General features: G+C 41.1%; 1 protein-coding gene across 1 annotated transcript in view; it reads right to left on the reverse strand.

The window, feature by feature from the left end:
- LOC134601188 (gonadotropin-releasing hormone II receptor-like) overlaps positions 1–25,674 on the reverse strand; it is a 55,095-nt gene extending 29,421 nt beyond the window's left edge. Inside the window, exons 1-3 of the mRNA XM_063445645.1 lie at positions 25,629–25,674; positions 20,705–21,249; positions 487–691 (exon numbers count right to left, since the gene is read on the reverse strand). Coding sequence (XP_063301715.1) covers positions 487–691; positions 20,705–21,247 — 748 coding nt within the window. The 5' untranslated portion in view covers positions 21,248–21,249; positions 25,629–25,674. The remainder of the gene's footprint in view (positions 1–486; positions 692–20,704; positions 21,250–25,628) is intronic.
- Between the last annotated feature and the right edge of the window lie 663 nt (positions 25,675–26,337).

The raw sequence follows: 26,337 nt of genomic DNA on the forward strand, positions 1-26,337 counted from the left end.
TTTAATGTTCCTTTTAAAGATTAATGTCAATTTTTTTTTAAACTCTAAATGGCACATGTAGACACACTGGCCTTTTAATTTTTCTTATAATATCAACACAAATTGGAAAAAAACACATTTCTTTTGCATTTATTTTTACAAGCTGCGATGTGAGTAACTCTTTTCTATTTTAAACAAATCTGATTCAATGTTCTTTTCATAACAATGAAGACTTTTGATACTTGTCCATCAGGGAGTAAAAACTGTGTTATAAAGGGATAATGACTTGAGGAATAAACAATGCACTATACAGGTGTAATAATGGCTTCGGTCCACACATCTCTAAGGAAACCATTATAATTAGAAAGCCAACTGATGATGACTTCACTGAAAGAGATCCAAAGTGTTTCATTTAACAGCTGGGCCATACAGTTGAACACATGGCATATTTAAGCAGAGCAAATAATGTAAGATAACGGAATAACAGTAAATCTTGAGAGTACTTACTTGTTCCTTTGCTCATCCGTCTAGAGATTTCAAGCAGGATCCTTGAATAACAGGAGATCATGATCAGCAGTGGGAGAAGGAACAGACAGACGAAGCTCACCATATTGTACACCGTTTCTTGCCAATGTTCTCGGAAGTTCCCCCTGGTAGTACATTGAGTGAAATGTTGTGGTTCAGTAATGGTGACCGTGTGGAATAGAAACAGCTAGAGAAAAGGGAAATAAAAGAAAACAACACGGATAATGCTTTGTAAAATTCAATTACATGTTATAGAAATCTGACTGGATAGATGATGGAAATAATAATTATTATATAATGCAGTTCATTGCCAAACAATGCTGTTCCATGGACACAAAGCAAAATCTGTGTCCAATAATATCTTAAAATAAAAGAATGCAAAATAAACCCATATAAGTGAGAGAGAGAGAGAGAGAGAGAGCGTATGTGTGTGTGTGTATATATATATATATATATATATATATATATATATATATATATATATATATATATTTGTATGGGGTTGCTTTGAATTCTTTAATTTTCAGATATTATTGAACACATTAAATAAGATAAAGAAAGTGCATCTATACCTCATACAAGAAGAGGAATAGGACGCACTGAGGTCAGAATGGTGGTTCCAGATCCACCAAATAGGGCTTGTACCCGAAATAAGGTTATAGAGTCAAAGAAAATTATTTGAAACTCAAAAACATGAGAATCAAAGGCTGGTTTTAATATATTTGAAGAATACTATACAGTATAAATATATCCCCTGGCCCAACCATCAGCACTGAATATATACAATTGGAAGGAGGAAACAGCCCCCCGATATTGGCATACAAAATTCCAGTATACAATTATACTATCCAATTAGTGTCTCCAAAAATAAAAACAAAAAAGATTTATTGTAATTCATTCAAAGTTAGACGGAGACAGCAAAACTTAGAGCTAAGAAAATATAATATGCCAAATAATTAATCAAAGTGAGGAGTCTATGAGTGCCATAACCCACTCTGCCGGACCCAGCAGTGATTGATCTCTAGGTCAGGTTGAGTGGATAAATGTAATGCCAATCAATGTGTAGGTATACAGGCGGTTTGGGAAGCAAAAGTAAATGTCTCTAATGACAATGTCTTAACCCCTGACGAAGGTGCATTAGACGCACCGAAACGCGCGTCGGGTTTCAGTCTTTATTTCAGCCTTTGATTATTGAACACATATATTGTTTGTGTGTGTGTGTATCTATATTAAAGATAGCCATATTGTAATGTTCGAAGTACATCTAGGAGACTAGGACCTCCTGCTTTGGATCTATAGAAGGGGTGTCCAAAAGGTAGATCCACAGATGTTTTGCAACTACAACTTCCATGATGCTTTGCCATTCTAAAGCATTCTAAAGACATGCAAAGCATCATGGGGGTTGTAGTTTCACAACGTCTGGGGATCTACATTTTGGGCACCCCTGATCTATAGTATAGAAGTTATCAGGGATGAAAAACACAACAAATGCAGCAGTAGGAAATTAATCAAGGCAAATTGGCTAAAAGTGCTAATAAGGAGCAACCACTGTAGGGACAATACCTCAGCATTTAGCAGACAGGCCTGAATTTGGCTTCCTGTTTCTCTGTCCCAGGTTTGTTCTCCCTTGTCCTGCAGATATGTCGCCAAATATGTGCGATGCGTGCTACATGATTATATATTTGGCGATTTACAGAGTGTTGCTTTTTGGAATTCAATCTTATCTTTGTGTGTTTTGGTGGGACAGGGCAAAGTTGAAGAATGAAATATATTCATTAATAAAACTACATGGGCCACTGAACCACAAATCGCACTAATTCCTGCCACAGCAAGACTTATGGAGTGTGCATAGCACTCCCATGTAAAAATCAGGACTGATGGAACAATCTCAGCCATTTACAGCTCTCTGCACAAGGTACAGAATTGCTGCAATGCCCTACTTGTTATCTAAAGTTATTTGAGTATTATTCTAATAGATTATCTTGTATGCATTGCAAGAGGTGACAATTTTATTATTATTATTATTTACATAGCGCCAGCAGATTCTGCAGCGTTGCACAATGGGATAATAAGGGGAGCCAGTCAGACGTGACCATTTAAAGGGGAATCGTCACTTTTACTCTGGAAATTACACCCTGAGTAACACCTTTAAATCACCTATAGATTACGTTAACCTTTTTAGGATGAGATGCTCCATTTTCTATTAAATCTTTCTTAAATATTTAGCACCTGACATCACAGTCCATTGCTATCCTTGCACAGCCAGAGCAGGCATTGCAAATGTGAAGAAGAAATAGAAACATAATTTAAAGGGACACTATAGTCACCAGAACAACTACAGCTTATTGAATTTGTTCTGGTGAGTAGCATCATTACCTTCAGGATTTTTGCTGTAAACACTGTCTTTTCAGAGAAAATGCAGTGTTTACATTACAGCCTAGTGATAACTACACTGGTCACTCCTCAGATAGCTGTTAGAGATCCTTCCTGGGTCATGGCTGCCTAAAATGCATCCAAACATTCAGTATCTCCTTCCTCTGCATGCAGACACTGAACTTTCCTCATAGAGATTCATTGATTCAATTCATCTCTATGAGGAGATGCTGATTGGCCAGGGCTTTGTTTGAATTGTGCTGGCTCTGCCCCTGGTCTGCCTCTTTGTCAGTCTCAGCCAATCCTATGGGGAAGCATTTTGATTGGATCAGGCTACCACTTCTGCTGATGTCAGCAGGCAGTGAGCAGGTCTAAAGGAAACCGGGACAAACTAAGCAGCTGCAGACTTGAATACAAGTAAGATTTTACTATATTTAGGGAGGCATGAGGGGACCAGGGGGTCTAGATGGTGGTTTTAACCATATAGGGTCAGGAATACATGTTTGTGTTCCTGACCCTATAGTGCTTGTTTAATTGCTCTTCTTCTTCATATAAATTCTGTATGCTGACTGCCAGGTGTGAAGGACATAGTTTATAGCAATGACCGACAGGAACCCTGGAAGATGGATGTTGTTCAGTTACAGGATGAAAAGGTTTTGATTTCTACATTGAATTTTATTTTCCGCATGTATGGAACTTGTTTACAGCCTGGTAAGACTGACACAATATGCCGTGGGGTTTCGTGGCAGAGCAGTATTCTACATAAAGTACCACTCATTCAACGTAAAGCTTCCACAATTACTTCCCAAACACAATGCCTAATACCTGTATACATCAATTTGTTCCTGGATACTCAAACTGTGCTGTTATTCAGCTCTGAGCTACGCTGCAGCCATTAAATCTACAAAATCATGCTGACAATATACAATCCGGCAGTATTGTAATATATATATATATATATCAGTATCCATATAATAATAAAGAGTACTAAAATCTCGAAGGACATAAAGCCCTGCTAAAGCCTCTCACTGCTTATACCACTGATCTGCATCTGAGTAGAGGTACAGTTAATGGTTCTCCCATTTCCCTACACTTACTGCAACCTTTTGTTGGTCAATCTCAATGTTGTATTCTAGCAACACAGGAGGAAAATGATGGAGCCATGGAGGTCACTCAATAGAATACGTACAGTACAGTGCAGTCAACGGGTTTATTTTTGCAGGATGCAATTACAGCCTATAAGAACCTATATAATACAGATGTGGGTGTAATGTGAAAATATGATGTTTCCGCTTCCATGCTAATATTGCAGTCCCTCTTCTTTTACTGTTTTCTTCTTTTCATCCCTAAACAAAATTCTTGGCACAGAATAATGCACTGGTCGATTTTGAATCTGTATGTTTCATCAAGTACAGTCTACTGCAGTGTTATAGTGATTTACAATAGAAGTCGACCTTGGCTTGTACAAGTAGACCCTGTGCGTTATTGTATTTATTCCTTTTTTTGTCATTTCATTTTGTTACGATGTATATCTAATAGGACTAAATAAAGATTGTAAAAATAAATAAATCAGCTCCTGTTTAAAAATGTGCAATGTAAGGTATACCACAGTATCTCTAAAATGTGTATACCAAATATTTCTGTAAAGGAAGAAAATAAAATGTGCTCTTTTATCTTACATGTCTATGTCAGAAATGCAATACATGTTTCAAATAAATGCCATTTTATTTGTTGTTTAGATAATTGGTAGCAAAGGGGGTTAAGAAGTATTATCTGATGCAGAAATTGAGCCAACCACTGTGCTCTCTTCGCGTCACATGGCTATAGGCTACAATTAATCAGACCTGTCAAAAATATAAGTAGGGTACAAATTGACACAATTAAATTAGTATTTTTCTCTAGGGTTTGGACATTGAAAGGTAAGAGGAATGATGATCCTAAAGCTATAAATGTGTCAAATTTTAACTGGATGAGCACCTCTGTTACACGTGTGAAAACAAAAAAAAATGTAACAATTTTTTTATAAATATCATTTTAAGGCAAGACATGGAGTAAACACAACTGGTTTTCCGGGTAATATTTAACATATTGAGCGGTAATGTGGTTTTAATGGTTTGATTACCGGTAAATGCTTCATATCACATTAGATAAATTCTCAAACCCTGTCTGGATTATAGCCTCGGGCTTAAGTACAGAACCTTTCATTACACTTGACACTTATCACCAATATTCCACATAGAGGGCTGAGCGCAACTTTATGGACATGCGAGAAGGAGGTATATAGGTCTATAATCTAAACCAGTGGTAGATTCCCCTCCCCACCTTTTTTCCCCCTTTTTTCCATTTTTTAACCTTCCTTATAGCAATGCCCAGTAGGAAGGCTGAGCTAGGTAGCCCACTTACTATTATTAGCCAACAACAATTCTCTCCTTTTCCTTTTTTCTCCTTTTTACAAGTACTCTGTTCCTTCTTTCTTCTATTCTACAAGTACTCTGCTCACAGACACACACTCACACATACACTTACAGACACACACACAATCACAGAGAAACACTGTAACGCTGAAATGCTGCAAGATGATCAACGGCCTGGCTAGAAAGACTGACAGCTCATCTATATGGTGCCTTTTATGTATCTATGCTAGGCAATGTTCATGCTAGGCAGTGTCAAACAAGTATTATCGGATGAAAACTGAGACTAGCAAATCATAAACACAAATAGAAACATAGAATGTGACGGCAGATAAGAACCATTCGGCCCATCTAGTCTGCCCAATTTTCTAAATACTTTCATTAGTCCCTGGCCTTATCGTATAGTTAGGATAGCCTTATGCCTATCCCACGCATTATTAAACTCCTTTACTGCGTTAACTTCTACCACTTCAGCTGGAAGGCTATTACATGCATCCACTACCCTCTCAGTAAAGTAATACTTCCTGATATTATTTTTAAACCTTTGTCCCTCTAATTTAAGACTATGTCCTCTTGTTGTGGTAGTTTTTCTTCTTTAAATATAGTCTCCTCTTTTACTGTGTTGATTCCCTTTATCTATTTAAATGTTTCTATCATTTCCCCCCTGTCTCGTCTTTCCTCCAAGCTATACATGTTAAGATCCTTTAACCTTTCCTGGTAAGTTTTATCCTGCAATCCATGAACTAGTTTAATAGCCCTTATCTGAACTCTCTCTAAGGTATCAATATCCTTCTGAAGATACGGTCTCCAGTACTGCGTACAATATTCCAAGTGAGGTCTCACCAGTGTTCTGTACAATGGCATGAGCACTTCCCTCTTTCTACTGCTAATACCTTTCCCTATACAACCAAGCATTCTGCTAGCATTTCCTGCTGCTCTATTACATTGTCTGCCTACCTTTAAGTTATCAGAAATAATCACCCCTAAATCCCTTTCCTCAGATGTTGAGGTTAGGACTGTATCAAATATTCTGTACTCTGCCCTTGTGTTTTTACGTCCAAGATGCATTATCTTGCACTTATCCACATTAAATGTCAGTTGCCACAACTCTGACCATTTTTCTAGTTTACCTAAATCATTAGCCATTTGGCTTATCCCTCCTGGAACATCAAACCTGTTATACCAAAAGTACCAAAAGCAATTTGTATGGCAACTCTTAAGAGCTAAGGAGCAGTGTAACGGATCGACGGGCCCCCCCCGACTGGGTACCTCCGTTGAAGGATGCTCCTAGCGCTTCCTGAGGACTCCAAGCACTGCAGCAGACACCACAACCACCGAACCGGAGAAGCATACGAATGCTCTCAAGCATATGAATGCTGTAAACAGCTGAATAGGAAAAGCATACAATCAGCTTACACTCCTGGCAATCAGCATACAATCCAATTCCCCCAATAACGAGACGACACTTCATTTTGAGGTCAAGCAAAACTGACTGTACTGGCACATACAGACTCTTTTATTCACAATCCACAAACATAGTATTGCCCACAGGGTTTTGAAATACAACCAATCAATCCATACAATACACACAGACACTCCCACACAAAATCCTCCCCTCTGCCTGTGATATGATTACTGAACACAATGGGTAATATAATTATCACAGGCAGAGAAATACAGTTTTATAAAACATATCACAGGGACCCCAAAACATGTAATAACCCCATAAAATATCCTTGGAACCAGGGGATCTGGGTGAACCACATATCCAAAATTCACCCAGATCCGTTCAGTGGTTTGGAAGATACAGTTTAATGCAGATTCCGCAGAACATATACAGGCTATATAAAAAATAATTACTGTATAATGTGTCCCCTGTTGTATAGTTTAAAACTACTGCACAATGTCTTTGTGCACCAAATACCGGCGAGATGGCACCATGTAGAAATGTCCAAACAGTATCTGTGAGTTAAAATGGCCGCCATCCATTGTTCTCACCATGTGCTTCATCCATTGTTCTCACCATGTGCCTCTGATACATGAAATGGTAGCCACCCAGTAACTCCACAGTATGTCCCCAGATGGTTCTTAAAGGGCCAGCAGCAGCATAATAAAATACAATATGCCCAAATACTGTATTTAAAGGGCCAAATCTCCCAGGGGCCATAGTCAGAAGGCAGGAGGCAGGAGGCGGGCAACCAGGCTTCTCCAATGCCCAGTGGTGAGGTTGGTTTCGCCACAAGCAGTGTGAGTTATCAAGGCAGTATGGTGTAAAGAAAGTGTATAGTTATAGCTTAGCTGATAATGTTACACCGTTTTATGTTCCCCCAAGAAATATAGTTGGCGTTTCACGGTCGCCATAAATATTCAGAGAGGATGTTGTATAGATTGGCTGACTGCTTGATTGGTCGTTTGAGAAATAAAACAAAACAGTAGACCGGTCTCAGCATTAACGTAAAAATGAAAAACTAGAATAACCAAGTACTGTCATGTGTGTAGCGTAACATAAGAAAAATAATAAAGATTGATATGTTTAATGCAAACTTGTGTAGTGTAGCTAATGCCTAGGAGGCCTCCCAGGCAAAGCAAACGTGGGTCCCAGTGGGAGATAACTGCAAAGTCATCCAATGCCCCTTTGGGGGATAGTGTACGGCCACAAGAGTTCCATGTGCAGGCTCTGGAACTCATCCGGTGCAAAGTGGTCACCGCTAAGTGCCTGGGCTGGTTCTGTGCCTTTGTCAGGGATCGCCATGCTGATTTCTGAGCCACATATGATTCACGGCATATGCTTCTGTGTAGCTGCAATTCTGGCCTCTGCAAGTAAATGAAGTCAGAGCGGGTCAGTAGTCCCTGCTGCTGGTGCTTAGTGTTATCCGGCCCAAGTCGCGTGGACTTGCATTCAGGCTTGAGTCGTCGCTTAGGTCGCTGCCATTTTTGGGCCCTGCACTTTGTGGACCCCTTATGTCTGTTAATAGGTGATGAGGGTGGTACCCTAGTAGAGTGGGTACCTGGTTTGTGCTTGTCAGCTTGTCTTGCTCGCTTTGCCAGTTTTCTCCAAAATGCTATGAATATAGTGTCCAGCTTAGCTTTGAGGTCTGATTTCTGGCTGTAGCCGGCAAGAGCAAACATGGCTTCCACCATTTTGTGTTCATCTATGCTGGTAATCTGCCTGCCTTTCTTCACCCTCTGGGCCTGAGCCTGCTGGGTTGCCTCCCAGGGGCAGACTGGGATCACCCCTATCGGTCCATGGGGGGAGGGGGGAGGAGCTAAGTGGTGCTGTTTCGCCGGAGTTAGCCAGAGGAGAGCTGCCGTCTCTCCTCTGTGCCATCTTCTGTAGGCCGTGATGGGCCATTCTGGGTACTGGTTGTGCTAAAACCCGTCTGGCAAGTATCCGGAGGTTAATCAGGGCTCCCCCAACTGAGGTAGTGCCCTTTGGTGCAAGTTCAGGCTCTTTTTTTAGGGATTTACCCAAGAAATCTGCCATTTTGCCGGGAGCCTGTACACCACGCGTCTGCTCGTTTCATAGCTCAGGCTCCGCCCCCTAAACCATGCATTTTGTATTAATGTATTAATTTTATTTTGTAAGTTGCACATCCTTATAACTATTAAAGAAGAAAACAACACTACCAGTCCTACATGGCCAAAAATTTAACTTTACCAAAAAAAATCTAAATTGTAGTATATTAAACAAAATGATTTTTATCAATAAAATACACTCTTTCAAACACCTTGGTTTAGTTTTCCCTAGTTATATAATCTATCCCACACAACAAAAATGTTTTGCAATATTTAAAGAGTATTAAAAAAAAGCGATTATCTGTGAATTTCTGAAACTAATTCGCAAAATGACAACCATAAAGCAGTATGTTGCATCATTTCCCACTAAATACTGAAGTTTCTTCTTTTGTGTATATTGCATTTTAAGTAGGATCTATCATAAAACCGGAGAAAAAGTATGCAGAGAATCTATGTTGCATAGCAGCAAAAAGCACACACAGTACATTATCACAACATGCAAACATCTGAAACAAAACTGTCGAGACTCAAGCAACAGTTTGAAAGATTTTGCAGAGAACATCTGTATGTGAATGTGAATGTCTGTATGTGTGTGTGGGTGTGTGTGTCTAGATGGGCCGGATGGTTCTAATCTGCCGTCACATTCTATGTTTCTATGTTCCTATGTTTCTGTGTGTGTATCTGTTTGTCTGTATGTATAACTCTTTGTCTCTATGTATAACTCTTTGTCTCTATGTGTATCCCTGTCTGCATGTGTGTCTGAATGTGTATCTTTGTCTGTTAATCTGTTTGTCTGCATGTGGGTCTGTATGTGTATTTGTTTGTCTGTATGGGTATCTGTATGTGTATCTTTTTGCATGTGTGTCAGTGTGTGCCCCTATGCCTCTGTATATGTGTCACAGTTTATCTGTATGCGTTTGTATCTGAATGTTTGTCATTAAGTGTGTCTGTGTATCTGCATGCATGTCTATATGTGTATGTCTGTATGTGTATCTGTGTATCCACATGTGTGTCTGTGTGTTCTGTGTCTGTATGCCTATCTGTTTGTATGTGTATCTGTATTTGCATGTGTGCCTGTATGTGTATCTGTTTGTCTGTATGTGTATCTGTTTTCCTGACGTGTGTCTGTATGTGTATCTGTTTGTCTGAATTTGTGTGTCAGTGTGTGCCCCTATGTATCTGTATGTGTCAGTGTTTATATATGTATGCGTATCATTCTGTGTATCTGAATGTTTGCCATTAAGTGTGGCTGTGTATCTGCATGCGTGTCTATATGTGTGTCTGTGTTTCCACATGTTTGTCTGTGTGTTCTCTGTGTCTGTATGTTTATCTGCATATGTGACTGTATGTATGTCTGTATGTGTATATGTTTGTCCGCACATGTGTCTGTATGTGTATCTGCATATGTCTGTATTTGTATTTGTATGTCTGTATGTGTGTCTGTTTGTATTTGTATCTGTTTTTCTGCACGTGTGTCTGTATGTGTATCTGTCTGCATGTGTGTCAGTGTGTGCCCCTATGTATCTGTATGTGTGTCAGTGTGTGCCCCTATGTATCTGTATGTGTGTCACTGTTTGTATCTGTTTGTGTGTCATTCTGTGTAAGTGTATCTGCATATGTCTATATGTGTATCTGTCTGTATGTGTGTCTATGTATCTGCATGTGTGTCAGTGTTTGCATCTGTAGAAGTGTCATTCTGTGTATCTGAATGTGTGTCATTCTGCGTGTCTGTGTATTAGCATGTGTGTCCGTGTATGTATCTGTCATATTATACAAATGGAGGGGGAGGCGGGGGGGAGATATATGGGGTGGGGCCCCAGGGCAATGTTCGCACCGGGCCCTGTGGTTTCTAGTTACACCTCTGAGTGCTCCACTCACTCCTGGGACACCAAGAGACACGTGGTGCCCAGGGAGTGAACAGGGCACGCCAAATCCTCCCAGCACGCCGTGACAGCTTCAGGCAGACATTCATTCTCATACTGATCTCCAGTCTATCCGTGACCAAACTTCTACTACACTCAAATATTGCATATTTTTCTCAACAATCCAGAACACCTGTTGCTATTTTTTCGGATTGGTGTTATTTATGGTCAGAGGTGTAACTTTTTGTAACATCCAGAACTTGGGTAAAAATGAACTGTTTATCTGAGGGGAGGGGATGTGTGGGTAGAACCTTGTATCTAACTGGTTATTTTCACTTTTATTTTGGTTCTATTTGTACCTGACTGTAATAAAAAACAGGCTGGGTATTCCAGACCTCAGTTCTTCTTGACCCTTCAAAACGTAGCCTTGTCTCGTTATTGGAGGGAATTGCTGTATCACACTGGAATTGCTATGCTCTGCATATTCCCCTGAGCTTAATCACTTAGCTCTTTTAAGAGCTTGTTCCGGATACGCTCTCCTGGAGGAGAGGTCTTCCCCACACGGTCCTGGAGGACAGAAGCCGATCCAGGGTGGAAGGAAGACGGCGCGGCTCCAGTTAAGCTACGGCGGTTGTGGAGTTTTTATTTTATTTACTTTATTTTATTTTTTTTGTTTTATGTATTAAATGGCTTTGTTTCCATGAGCGAATCAGATGTACCAATTGGTTAGGTGCAGTGGGTGAGATCAAAACCTACATTTAAGTCTTTAGGTGGCAAGAGTTTTCAGTCGGTTTATCTATTGTGTGTTGTCTAGATGGTTTCCCTCCATTATAATTTCTTAATAGATTTGTGATGGTACAGAATGAAATAAAATATTGATTCTTACAGTGATGTTCCCTTAAGCAGTGTTTCTTCTACGTAGAAGTACCCTTGTAGGTCTAACAAAGATTTTTAAGTACCCCTGCCTCGAGGAAGTAATTTGTATTGATTTCAATTCCAAATGAAATGTATAAACACTGATATTTAAGTTAATTCGATATTGGAGAACAAGCATTATTATAGGTAGCAAAGAATATTTTTAAAATATAATGTGAATATTGTATATGAAAGAAGGAGTGTATGAACTATCAATCTGATCTATAAAAATTACAAAATGAAATTATAATAGTTACATGCAGAGGACACTGGCTGACACATATTTATTCACTGAGAAAACTGAGACACACACACACACATACACACACACTTAAACACAAAGGACACACTCACTGATAAACATTATCACTGATTTGACACATACTGACACACACACACATTCATTGACAGACACACAGTCACTGACAGATACACACAGAGGGCACTAACACGCACTCACCAACAAACACACTCTCACTGATTTGACACACACTGACACACACACACATTCATTGACAGACACGCACTCACTGATTTGGCACAACAGCCCCTTTCCCCCCTACTCCCCCAATGCAGCCCTCTTCCCCCCCTACTCCCCCAGTACAGCCCTTATACTTACTACAGCCCCCAACTCCCTATTACAGTTCCTTATTCCCACTGCAGCTTCTACCCCCACTGCATCCCCTATCCAACACTACATCCCCTATCCCTAAATATAGTCCCTAACTCCCTACTACAGCCTCCTAACCCCCACTACAGTCCCTTTTCTTTCTCACTACAGCCCCTTACCCTCCTACAACTATCCCTACCTCTCCACAGCAGAAAATATCCCCTATTACAGCCCCTATCACCGTACTACAACCCACTACCAGTACACCTTCCAAGATTAGGTTCTGCTTCTGCCCGAGGCACTGATGGGCTATTTTGGCACAAAGATGGCACTGGGAAGCTGTATGTGGACAGATATGGCACTGGGAAGCTGGGCACAAAGATGGCACTGATAAGCTTTTTGATAGCAAAGCTGTCACTGCAGGAAGTGGGTGACATGTTACCTGGTGAAGTTGGGGGGCCCAAAAGGTGGAGTGGTTTCATAGAAAACGAGTGTGGTTAAAAGTGTTATGTTTGTGAAGGGGAGGAGTTAGTCAATGACCCTAGGATCGGTCCTGAGTGACGTCATAACCTGGCATCACTGCAGAGCACGCAAGCGGGAAGTGCTGGAAGATCATGAAGATTACAGATCCCTCGTAGCCTCCACCTTCATTCTTGCTCTGCACAATGTATTTGGGCAACGTAGGCACGTGCTGTCCGGGTAAACAGGTGTCTATTCTGCTTTAGTGCACAGCTTGCTGCCTCTTGAGGGGTGCTAAAGTGGCCAGGTGGCCAGCTGGCCAGCGCTTGGCATACCCTCTGCCTTTGGTGTGCGTGCCCACTGGTTGAGAAACATGGCCCTAAATCACAGAGGATAATAATGGATGATCCTGAATCCTGGATTCTAAGGTCTTTATAATTATACAAATACACTAAGGACACCATGAGAATTAGGCCTTCCCTTCAGGAGGCATTGAATCAATGCGTTCCTATGAGGATTTAGAAGGTGCTGGACGTCCTCGTGCAAAACGTGAGGACATCCAGCATCATTTCATGGAGTTAAACTCTGTAAAACAGAAGATAGACAGTCACTAGAGGCAGTGTTAACCCTGCAATGAAAACACTGCTGTTTCTCTGAAATTGCAATGTTTTACATTGCAGGGTTAAGGTGATAGGGACACTGCACCAATAATGAGATGCATGGGTCTGGGTGACTCTAGTATCACTTAAGGCAAGATATGTGAACATTTTTAAAAAGCACTCCTCTAAATTAATGAAAACAGGATATTTTCCTTGTGTGAGTGGTAGCATTAAAGAGACTAAACACCAAAATAACTTAAGCTTAATGAAGCAGTTTTGGTGTATAAATCATAGCTCTGTAGTCTCACTATTCACCTCTCTGGTATTTAGCTGTTAAATCGCTTTTGTTTATGTAGCCACACCTCCATTTTGAATTCACATTCAGTGTGTTTACTTTAGAATTTCTAATCTCCTGCACTAATATCTGAACTCTAATCACACTAACAGGGCTGTTTTTCCAGCTCTTGCAGGCGATAAACTTTTAACTGAAAACAATATCCAATAAGGGTAGTTTAAAAATGTGAGTTATTTTGTTCAGGAAGTGTATAGGGAGGCTATGTGAGTGTCAGTCAGTGGAGGCGTGTCTAGAGCTGCATAAGCAAAGAGATTTAACTCCTAAATTGAACAGTGAGAATGTAGAGTGAAAGGCAGGTGCGCGCTAGCCCTGTACCACCTCATGAGGGTGAGGAACTAGCAAAAGCAGATGAACACCTCCCTGGATGTCTACAGGTGTTTCTGCTCAAATGATAAAAGGATAATTTATATTAAAATTCGCACTTTTGGGGCGTGGCCTAGCGAGCAACGCGGATGGTCGCACTGATCTGAGCTCCGCAAGCCGCCGGCCCAACAAAGCTAAGAAAAAAGCTTATCGCTGACTCCAAAAGACCTGACTACTGGGAAACATCATGGCTAACACGAAGCAGAAAAAACAAACGGAAAAAACGGACCGATCCGACTTTTTTCAGACCCGTACATCGACGCCTAAAACTTCAGGCCTCACGGAACGGGACCAAGATGGCGACGGCGGGAATGACACAGTGCCGCTGCAATCGTCTCCTGGGCCGCAAAACCTGCCTGTCACGCAGGATTTCCTGCAGAGCTGTCTGGACGACATGTCCAGCAAAATTCTCACCTCAATCCAGAGCACCCTGCGGGAACTTCGCAAAGAAGTGCAAGAACTGGGAGACAGGACAACACATGTGGAACAGAGAGTGGAAGACCAAGCTGCAGCACATAATGACATGGCTGACCAGATGCAGCATGTACAGCAACAATTGGAATTCACACAGCGCAAGGTAATGGACCTAGAGGATCGCTCTAGGCGCCAGAACTTACGAATAAGAGGCATCTCTGAAGAAGTGAAGCAGCAGGAGCTCCATGCGTTCCTGATAGGGTACTTTAAAGAACTAGCACCAGACCTGCCCGCAGAGGTACTACTTTTAGACAGGTACCACAGGGTCCAAAAGCCAACGTTCCTACCACAAGATACCCCCAGGGATGTGCTCACACATCTGCACTACTTCCATGTAAAAGAGGCACTACTACAAGCCACAAGGGGAGAACGTGAATTGCCACAGAAATACAGACACATCAAAGTATTCACTGATCTATCAGCGGCCACACTTCAAAAGAGAAAAGAATTCAAAGACATCACGGAAGCACTGCGACAGAACGATGTGCAATACAGATGGGGATACCCAATCCGCCTTCTAATAAGGAGAAACGGTACGGTGACGACGGCCAGCACACCAGAGGAGGGTCGGAAAATCCTGCGCAGCTGGAACATTGCAACGAACCCAGAGGGAAAGAACGCTGCACCACGAGCCAGAATGCCACCGGAGTGGAAAAAGCAAAAAAAATGAACTGACTGACAAATATATGGACTCTGTTGCGGTACCAAACGAGGTCCCGACCAAGACTGGTCATCCAACGAGTCGCAAGTATAATTACACCACACATCCGCATAACACAAGGCTATACCATGAGGCTGCACCACACACATGCAAACAGATGAAACAACGTATAGACGATACCGGGAACGAGAGATAGTTCCCGTGGGTAAAAAAGTGCCTATTGATAGGGCAGAGACACGTTACAAACAAAACAAAAAAAAAAAAAAAAAAAAAAAGTAGTTGCACACACTGGTAGAAGCAGGCTGCCATTGTAAGGGAAGAAAGAACCCAGGCTTCACCCGCATCTACCGATAAGTAATCAACACACGACACGGACATGGCTGTCATGTGATGAATGACAGCACATATCGGGCCTAGCGAGCTCACCCACTGATCTCTACTTCTTATACACGCACACGACTACCACGCTCCTACCCGGCACTATCTAGTTAGTGCCTCACCCTTCATTGGGAAATGTACACTGATCTTGATTTTACTGTATATATGTTAAATGTTGTAATGTTTTCTTCCTATGTTATGGAAAAAGACTGCATTACTGTTGCACCCTACCTATACCCACCTCTCCAACCCTCACCCTCCAAACAGGGACCAGTCCGCAGGTCAACCCTTAAGCACAAGACAAGCGCAAATCAGGGAGAGCATACACCTATGTCAGGGAACCTCCAGAGAATAAAGTTGGTCACATGGGGAATGAGCAGCGGGACTGCTACACGAGCCCTTAGGATCAGGATACTCACTAAAGAAGGTAGCACCTACAGACAAATCTTGCCACCCAATGACCCACGAAACAACCGCCAGTATACCCAATAGAACATGAGAATATACTGTCATAATGTAAAGGGGTTGAATACCCCGGTGAAACGCCACTGCCTGACCAGAGATCTGCACAAAATACACCCCGATGTTGTATGCCTACAAGAAACCCACCTTAAACAGACCATAACCATAGCACGGGCACAATTCCCCACGCAGTACCATAGCACCTACACATCAAAAACTAGGGGAGTATCTATCTTAATCAGTAGAGATGTGTCCTTTAAGCTGTTATACGAATCTATAGACCCGCAAGGGAGATATATAATACTAGTGTGTGAAATTAATAATCTGGAACACACGATAATCAACATGTATGCACCCAACACAAATCAGAGAAATTTTTTGCATAAACTGATTGCACAAATCACACCGGTTCAAAGAGGCGTTACCACCATATGTGGAGATCTGAACCACATTCTGGATCCGCGATGGGACACCACGGTCCCCCCACACACACCCAGGTCCACAACACTGACACGAGAATGTAAACCTCTAACGCGACTATTTAGAGACCATGACTTATACGACGCATGGAGGGTGCTACACCCGGAAGAGAGAGATTATACTTTCTTTTCTCAAGCACACAACACGTATTCTCGCATAGACGGGTTTTACATAAAAGGCTCATTCCTAAATCAGCTTAAGGCCTGCTCCATAGGTACCATCACGTGGTCCGATCATGCCCCCATAACCCTAGAACTACAGGATGCCTATGACTACAAACATCGCAGCCCTTGGCGCCTGAATGAGTCCATACTACATGATGAGCGTTTCTGCGAGCGTTTAGGGGAAGACATTAAACAGTATTTTGAGACGAACACACACCCAGACATTTCCCCAGAAACCCTCTGGCAAGCACACAAACCAGTAATCAGAGGATTAATCATAGGGAAAGCTAGCGCACTGAAACAGAAATCTCAGGCAAAAATGAAAAGCTGGCTGAAAACACTGTATAGCCTCAACAAACAAAACCAACTGACCCCGTCACCAATGCTACAGACGAAAATAAAGGAACAACTAAATGACATTAGGGAACACGACCTGGCAGTAATGGGATTTAGCCTTAGAAAACTCAAGGCGACGCAATATACACAAGGCAATAGGGCGAGCAAACTTCTAGCCAGAAGACTAACACAAAAAAGCATGAACACAAAGATCCCGTACCTACTAAACTCCAATGGGGAGAAAAGAGTAACGCCCAAAGACATCAGCGACATATTTGCAGACTACTATACGACCCTGTACAATTTAGGGCAAGATCCAAACACCATACAGCCAACCCTTGGGAACATAGAACGCTACCTGGAAAAAATAACCCTACCCTCACTAACAGAGGAACAAATAAACACACTACAGGCCCCTATAACCGAGGCCGAAATTCTGCAGGCCATCACACATCTCCCTCCTGGGAAAGCACCAGGGCCGGATGGCCTCACGAACGCCTACTATAAGAAATTTGCCAGCACCTTGACCCCACACCTAGCCAACCTGTTTAATGTATCCACGCAGAAAGAGAAAACCCCCGCAGATATGCTAGAAGCGCATATTGTTACATTGCCCAAGCCAGGGAAATCCCCCACGTGTAGCCAAAACTTTAGACCGATATCGCTGCTCAATACTGACACCAAGTTATATGCTAAAGTCCAAGCCACCAGGCTCACCCACATCATCCCCACACTGATACATGACGACCAAGTGGGCTTCACCACGGGTAGACAGGGATCCGACAACACAAGGAAGGTAGTGGACCTTGTGCACAGCCTGCTTCGGATCCGGGGAGGGGGTGTTCTACTCTCCCTGGATGCCGAAAAAGCTTTTGATCGGCTTGCCTGGCCGTTTCTGGAAGCTGTGCTCCGCAAATACAAATTCCCCCAGGGGTTTTTGAGTGCAGTAAAAGCACTGTATTCCCGTCCCACGGCAAGGGTACTGAATGCTGGATTCATGTCTAAACAAATTACGATAACTAATGGGTCGAGACAGGGATGTCCCTTATCCCCGTTACTATACATTCTAGCGCTGGAACCACTGGCAGCAGCCATAAGAGCAGACCGATCCATACGGGGAATAACCCTGGGAGAGAGAGAGTACAAATTAAACCTCTTCGCGGATGATATCCTGGTAACAATTACACAACCGTTAATATCCTTACCAAACCTGATGGCACAAATACATGAGTATGGGGCAGTCTCGTACTACAAGTTAAATGTCACTAAGACGCAAGCTTTGGGGATAAATTTGGATAGTGACCTAGTGGACAGGCTGAAAATGGCATTTCAACTGGACTGGAGGGACGACTACGTGTCGTTTCTGGGACTTAAGATTCCCAGAAACCCAGCACGACTATTTAAACTAAACTACGAAAGTCTCCGAACAGTGATCATGGACACCATACAAAAATGGAAGGGAAAGTTTCTATCCTGGACAGGCCGCATAGCTGCGGTAAAAATGACACTTATACCCAAAATTCAATATCTCTTTCGTACATTGCAAATACCCATCCCGAAAAAGTTCCTAAAAAATATGCAACATTCCCTTAACACATTCATATGGGAAGGAAAAAAGGTACGGGTAGCAGCGGGAACGTTGCAACAACCAGTGAGCAAAGGGGGGTTGGGCCTGCCAAATCTAACGGCATACTGTAGAGCAGCATACCTCCATAACATAGCACAAATAAACCTCCCGACCCAAACCCCACAATGGGTAACAATAGAATCCCACTGGGCACCTCAACAAGACCTCAAAGCTATATTATGGTTACATAGATGCCCTAAGCACACACGTGAGGCCCTACTACCCAGCACACAGAACCTGTTAAGAATGTGGGACACAATGAAACATAAAATGATGTCGAGCCCTAAACTATCTATGGCCACGCCAATACAAACAATAGGCATCGAAATCCCCACATTCGCATGGGAAACATGGAAGAAAGGGGGTATACACCACATATACCAAGTTATAGACAGGGGAAAACTAAAAACACTGCTAGACATCCAGAAGGAATACACACTGCCCACCAAGACCACATTCTCCTACCTACAACTCAAATCATATGTAGCAGACAAACTGAAACACCAAACAGGTATCAGCGACAGTAAAGAAATGACGATATTTGAAAGGCAATGCGTGGGAGCGGCGCCTCTCAAAAAGACAATGTCTTGGGGGTATCAAAAACTAGTCTCCGCACAAACACACACACTAGAGCACATAAAAAGAGAATGGCACGGGGAAATAGGCCAAACATTTTCTAATGATGAGTGGGACAGGGCGTACTCGGCACATCGTGGGCTCACTGCCTGCGCCACCCACCTAGAATTGCAACGCAAAATCATGTATCGATGGTACCTAGTACCAGCGAAGCTACATAAAATATGGCCCCACACCAGCAATGTATGCTGGAGATGCGGAAGGGCGGTGGGCACGATGCTCCACGTCTGGTGGTCCTGTGACAAAATAAGCCCACTGTGGGAAGCGGTGACTCATTTACTCCAAAAATTACTGCCTGACACAAGGTTGGACCAGCCACAGGAATGCCTATTATTCATGATACCAGGGGGCATCCCAAAACATATTAAAATCACTATATATCACACTCTGATTTCTGCCCACCTACTAATATCTAGGCTCTGGAAAAAAACCACCACGCCAACGATAACCGAGCTGGTGAAACAGGTTGATCAAAACTGGTCATATGAACTAATGGCAACGGCACAGCTTGGCACACGCCCGAGCGTCCGAACGGCCCACGAGACGTGGGGAAAAATTAGGACGCTCAGCAACACCCAATGAGACACCGACTCAAACTACCCCCACACGCCCGTGTGGTGAGAGACTGTCCCCAAAATCACATAATTACTGAATAGTTACTTGATAAATAAAGAAAAAGAGATACGTGGAGGAGTATCGAGCATTAGACCGCAATCACCGGAGAGGTACATACACTGGTAAAGGCATAGCCGCCCTCAGACGCACAAAACCCCCCAAGACGCAGAGCAAAGCAACATAACACCAAACCAGAAACAAACATTACCTCGTAAGTACGCCGCAGTACACAACCATGCTACCAAAACCAATGCTCATCACTGTCGATCTGAACAATGCTGTAATAAGTTGAAATATTACTACCTGTACAGTTGAAATAAAACCAACTGATGTATCCCTATACCTGAACCCTTCCCTTTTTCCTTTCTGTACCCTACCCCCTCCCACAATGTTTGCGAAAAAGTGAACAAAACAAAAACAAAAACAAATAAACTTTAAGTTTCAAAAAAAAAAAAAATTCGCACTTTTATAAACTGTCACAAAAAAAACAGACATCAGACATATAAAGTACTTCAGCAACCAGCATAACAATGGATTAAGGTATTTTTTTCTGAACTTTGTATGTGTATTGTTTTGCTGCGAAAAGTGCATGTTATCTCTGCTGCTCGGGCTACTGAAGAAGCATAAGTTTAACCAACAATGGGTGGCTGGGCTTGGCTGTGAGTATCACTTGATGGCTTTCAGCCTAACACAGTGCCCATTGTTAATATGAATTGGCATGGCTAGAAGGAAGCATGTAATCTCTGCCTTAGACATACCTCCAGCAGGGACTGGGCTCTGGGTGGCCGGGATCCTTATACAATGTTAAACTATTTAAAACATTTTTAACAATGAGTGTAGGGACAGTGCCATGGGCACCATTGAGATGAAATGATAATAGTGCTGCTTTAAATATTCTATGTACCTGTGGTACTGATAGCAGAGCACTCATCAGCCATGCCGCTAATAGCATTATCTTGTTCTTCTTCTTGGCATCATTGATGGCAAGTGGGTTTAGGATGGCAGACTGGCGATCCACACTGATAACAACGGTGACAAACGCGCAGGAGTACATTGATAGAAGCTTCAGAAACATGAGGATTCTACAGGCTATATCTCCGGCTTGCCATTGCACGGTAATATTCCAGATAGCATCCAACGGCATCACAATGAAGGTCACAAGGAGATCTGCTGCCGTAAGGTTTAGGATTAGAATTCGCACGTGAGACCTTTTCTTCCGACTTGTACGGGCCGCTGCCCAGAGAGCAGCTAGATTGCAGAAGGCAGACAAAATAAAAATAACGAATGTGATGATCACACGTGCTTTGGCAGCGGGAGAAAAGGTAGGGAGCTGGAGATTTCCGTGAGTCATATTAAATGAAGTTCTGTTTCGATCTTGTGCACAGATGGTGCTGTGCCAGAGAGCATTGGTGCATCCCAACCTCTCCGTGTTTCGAGTGGCATTCATTTCTGCAGATAAGAAACAATCCAGTTACAAAGACAATACAACATTTAATAAGAAATGTAAACAACAGCAGAAATGTTTCATATTGATATATTTATTGAATGTTAAAAACTCTATTAAGACTCAGATTGCTTTTATCAATCCTATTTATGTTTCAGAACAATTACATCCCAATTGCACAGCTGGCCACTTCATCATAGTGAAAAATAGTTTACTATCAGGGCAGTGGGATTATATGGGACCCAGTTCCTTTACCATATTTTCAGAGGGAACCACGTTCCTATATGTCTTAATGAAATGATGAAAGGGAGCATTGCATTCTTCACACATAACAGTGAACATTTGGAATGTGATCTACCTGCATTATTTTGTCTATACGTTTTTTAAGATTTAGGAGTGATTAAAATGCTATCTTTATATTTACGATTGTGTGTAACACTGTAAAAAAGAAATATTAATTGCTCATACTATGTTATTCAACTAGTAAGCCACCATCAACAACGTTTCATTCCGATGTGCAACATCAGTTTAAAAAACGCACGAAGCACTCAGCACACACTTACAATAAGCAAAAGGTTTTCATTTAAGTGGAGGGTGCAGGGTTAACCCTGGTTTCCCCAGTACCAAACAAGTATCTGTTAAGAGAAAGGTATAGCACACCTCTTCTTTTTCCATTGGCTAGCACTCCAGTTTCTTGGGTTAAAGGGACACTCCAGGCACCCAGACCACTTCTGCCCATTGGAGTGGTCTGGGTGCCAACTCCCACTACCCTTAACCCTGCAACTGTAATTATTGCAGTTTTCATAAACTTCAATAATTACCTTGCAGGGTTAAGTCCTCCCCTAGTGGCTGTCTGGAGGCGCTTCCTGGATCCTAACAGACTTTTGGTCTGGTAAATGATTCTAGACGTCCTCACGCTCTGCATAAGGACATCCAGGTCAGATTTATTTCACATAAGAAAACATTGATTCAATGCTTTCATATGGGGAGGCCTAATGCGCAAGTGGCACTCGCCGGGCATGTGCATTAGCGCCCATCCGTCAAGGGATGTCGGAGGAGGTGGAGCCGCAACTCAGCACCAAGGGACATCAGTTCAGGGATCAGGTAAGTACATAAAGGGTTTTTAACCCTTTACTTACAGCAGCAGCAGAGTAGGGGGTGCATGAGGGAGGGGGTAGACAGAAAGAGATAGTGCCAGGAATACAGCTTTGTAATTCCTGGCACTATAGTGTCCCTTTAACCCCTTAAGGACACATGACGTGCGTGACATGTCATGATTCCCTTTTATTCCAGAAGTTTGGTCCTTAAGGGGTTAAAGATTTGGCAACTGACATCATAATTCAGTTTAGACAAGGCAAATCCAGGGGTAGCATTGCTAAAGAAAAGAAGAAATGGAAACATGGTTTTATTTCTCTTCTTCTCTATGCTGACTGCCAGGTGTAAAGTATAGAGTTTAGAACAATGATTGGCAGGGAGCTAAGATGGAGACGCCCAGTTAAAGGATAAAGAGGTGCGCATTTTTCCATTTAATTCTATTTTTCACACCTTGCAAATTCATATTTGTTAAATGTTGGGATAGATAAATATATTACTAAGTACAAATTATAAACTAACACATCAATAAACACCTTCGTTGGAGGGACAGTGGAGTAAAGTGGGTGGGTTATGGCCAAATGTGGGTAAAATTTGAACAAAAATGGGGAGAGCTTTAAAAAAAGAGTGGTTGGCTCCTATATAACAGTAGTGTAGCCGTGGATGGGAATAGGTGTGTATATTAAATCACTTCGGCTCATCATGAGATTTTCTATAAAAAAGGTAGCAGTATGATCACCTGCCATGATTGCTAATAGGAATCCTGGCCTTAACATATTTACCAGCAGAGACAATAATTTAATGAAAAGTACTCAGTTTGCTACTGCGATATTACACCTACTAGTTCTTTAGTCCCCTGCTTGTATCAATACATATGTATTTCTGTTCAATGAAAATATCTGGATTATTCCACATGTTCTTATTTCTGAGCGTGTCAATCATTTGATTTTTTTTCTTTCACTACAATTGTTATATCTGTTACTGAGAACTGCCGGGCTGAGCAGTTGTCAGTAACATGGTGTTACTGACAACCACACGAGACTAAGGTCCAGCACAATCTGATTGTTTTTTTTTTTCGTTTTTTTGTTTTCTATAACAAATAATATGGTTTGCCAGAGTAACTTTGTAACACATTCTAGGTGTGTGTCAGGCAGGACAGTTTTGGTGCAGTGATTATATTTTCTTATGGTCTATTTTTCTGATTTCCAGAATTGGAATGAATATTGGTTATTTTGTTGTGTATCTTGATTGGTGGCTACTAGTTATTAAAAGAAACCCATTTCTGTCCTTTTGAAAACTATATATAATAGTGCACTGAAAGAGAACCTTTTAAGTTACAGCGGATCAAACACATTGCACAAATTCTAGTTTTTTTTTCTTAGTTAATGCAATGTTAAACACAAATACACACACCAGGCAAGCCATAAAACTTGCTTTTACCACAGAAATCTCACTTTAACAATGTTCTCACTACTGCAAGGGATTCTGGGTAGGTGTATGCAAATGAGCTCAACAAAGAACCAAAGTTGTGCCTCATATTTTTTTTCTTGTTAGACAATTGGCTCAATCATTAAGAGGATAACTCATCTTTAGACGAAAACTACAGCATTGAACTAAAGTTGTTTTGGTGCTTTAATTTCCTTTATCAAAAAGCCAATTTTGAATTGTCTTCCTGCTTAATTATATTATCTAAATTTTGCAGTTTGGATGAAAACTAAATCCTTGGACTACAAACCAGAGAATCCTTACTTCAAAGTCCTTTAATTTAGATCATGACTCTTACAGCTCAAGTGATGTAGAAGACAAACACTACTTGAGGATAACAATTCAACTCTTAATTGAAATACATTAACTTGATGACAACGCTATTATCACAGACATCAAAACATTCTACTTTCTACAATATGTCAATTACCAAAAACAGATACCTGTCAGCCAGGCTTACTATCTCCACTAGAAAACTCTCACAATTCAAATCACTAACAGTTTCTCTAGAAAAATAAATAATGATCAGCTGATCCTTTGTATTCCAAATGCTTTTTATTATTAATATTATTATTATTTACTAATTGCTAATTTACTAATTTATATAGCGCCAACAGATTCCGCAGTGCTTTACAATACTATAAGAGGGGGGATTATATTATAATTAGGACAGGGTTAAATACAAATGCATCATGCTATTGCAAGCTTGCCAGTAGGTGTATGTCTAAGGTGCCAGGCTGCAAGGACACTTATTTGAGCCAAAAAGATGCTGGAAGATATTCAAAAAAATAATACATAGCCAAGGGCACTAAGATCTTTTAAAATGACCAAGTACCATCTATCTGCAAAGCAGTTTCTTTTAGACTTGCAGAGACCACAAATTGGTATTGAATTGCTTTGAGAACTAATGATTTTTCACACCTTTCTAGGATGGTTAAATATGATGAGTCAGCTGTTGTAGTGAAATACACATGGGATTTTATCAGAGATATTGCCAGTTTAGTAATCATTGCAGGTAGGTACCTGTATACTAAACACATTGCAAGCAGTTTACCTGATGGGTCAGGACTGGGCATTACCTACCTTCCTTTCAACTGCAACTCCTACTATGCTGTCTCAGAAAACACTGACTGACCAGAAAAGGGAGATTGAGCTCTGTGACAGCTGAACTACTTTACCCCAGCCCTGGTGTGATATAACTCCAGAAGGATACACATCTGTATTATACACAATGGTCTATCACGTTTATATACACCTCTAAACAGAAACACTGTATCATATGTCTATATTGCTTTGTGTTTATCAAGGTCATACCTGCAGAAACATATGGGGGTCTTATAGTGTGATAATGTAACATAACAGAGACAGAATGATGAATATTTAGATAATAAATAATACATAAATAATAATTAATAAATTAGTGCTGCGTTTGGAAGGAAGTTAGATATCTGTGTTATATTATATTGTCAGTATTAAATACTATTATAATATTGGCATTTATAGCAAGTTCCAGTATTAAGTGATGGTTTTGAAGACCATACAAATTGTAATAGTGTTAATGGAGATTATGATATTAAGAAAATACAACATATAATCCATTTATTGAATCCAATATTACTTTTGAAAAGTTATTTATCAAATATTTACAAATATGTAGAAACATGAGCAAATAACATAGAGGCATTAATATTAAATTATTGGAAAATATATTTTCACCCCTTGAAGGAAAGCAAACATTTTGAGTTACACACATACCCTCCAGAATGTAATAATGATATAAAAAAGTGATATGATGGTGGCTGCATACCTTTTGAAAGAAAGATCCCTTTTCCTCTCCCAGCAACAGAATAGAGGATGCAGAGAATAGCAATACAAGGTATATGCTTGAAAACTTCCTTTAAGTCAAAGCAGATGAAATATGTAAAGCAAGTCATAGAGCCCACAGCACCCCCTGCCGGGGAAATATCCTCCTGCAGCAGCTAAGATACTAAAAGTCACAGCAGTTGTCAAAGAATAAAGGCTAAATTGGGAATCCCTGGTTTTTTTTTTTTTTTTTTTTTATTCTTTAGAAGTCATTCATTGACAAACAGGCTGTTGGTGAATGAGGTTGCTCTGGTTCCAGACAAAAAGTTTAGATATAAATGGCATTCTTCTTCAAAGCTAAAAAAAAAAAAAAAAATAAGTTCCTCTTATCAGGTTTTTCCAAATGTCAGACAGACCTTTCTACCTTTTAGCACTTAAGCTTCATCATTCTGTGTGCTTTTAGCTTGTTGAGTTACCAGAAGAAGGTGCTAATGCTGAAGAAGTGCATAGAATACTTTAGAAAAATGTTACCATGTACCAACATTCTACAAGAGAGAGTGAGATGCACACAAGGAGAGAGAGTTTTATTGATAAGTATAATATATTTAATATTTCTCTTTTTGCGTGTTAAGTGCTGTAATTGTACTATTGTGCCTAGAAACAAAATGACTAAGCTACCAGTCCTATTAAGTATTCCCTCTGTGCTAGTGACA

This window comes from Pelobates fuscus, chromosome 3, assembly GCF_036172605.1.
Source record: "Pelobates fuscus isolate aPelFus1 chromosome 3, aPelFus1.pri, whole genome shotgun sequence".
Classification (NCBI taxonomy): Eukaryota; Metazoa; Chordata; class Amphibia; order Anura; family Pelobatidae; genus Pelobates; species Pelobates fuscus.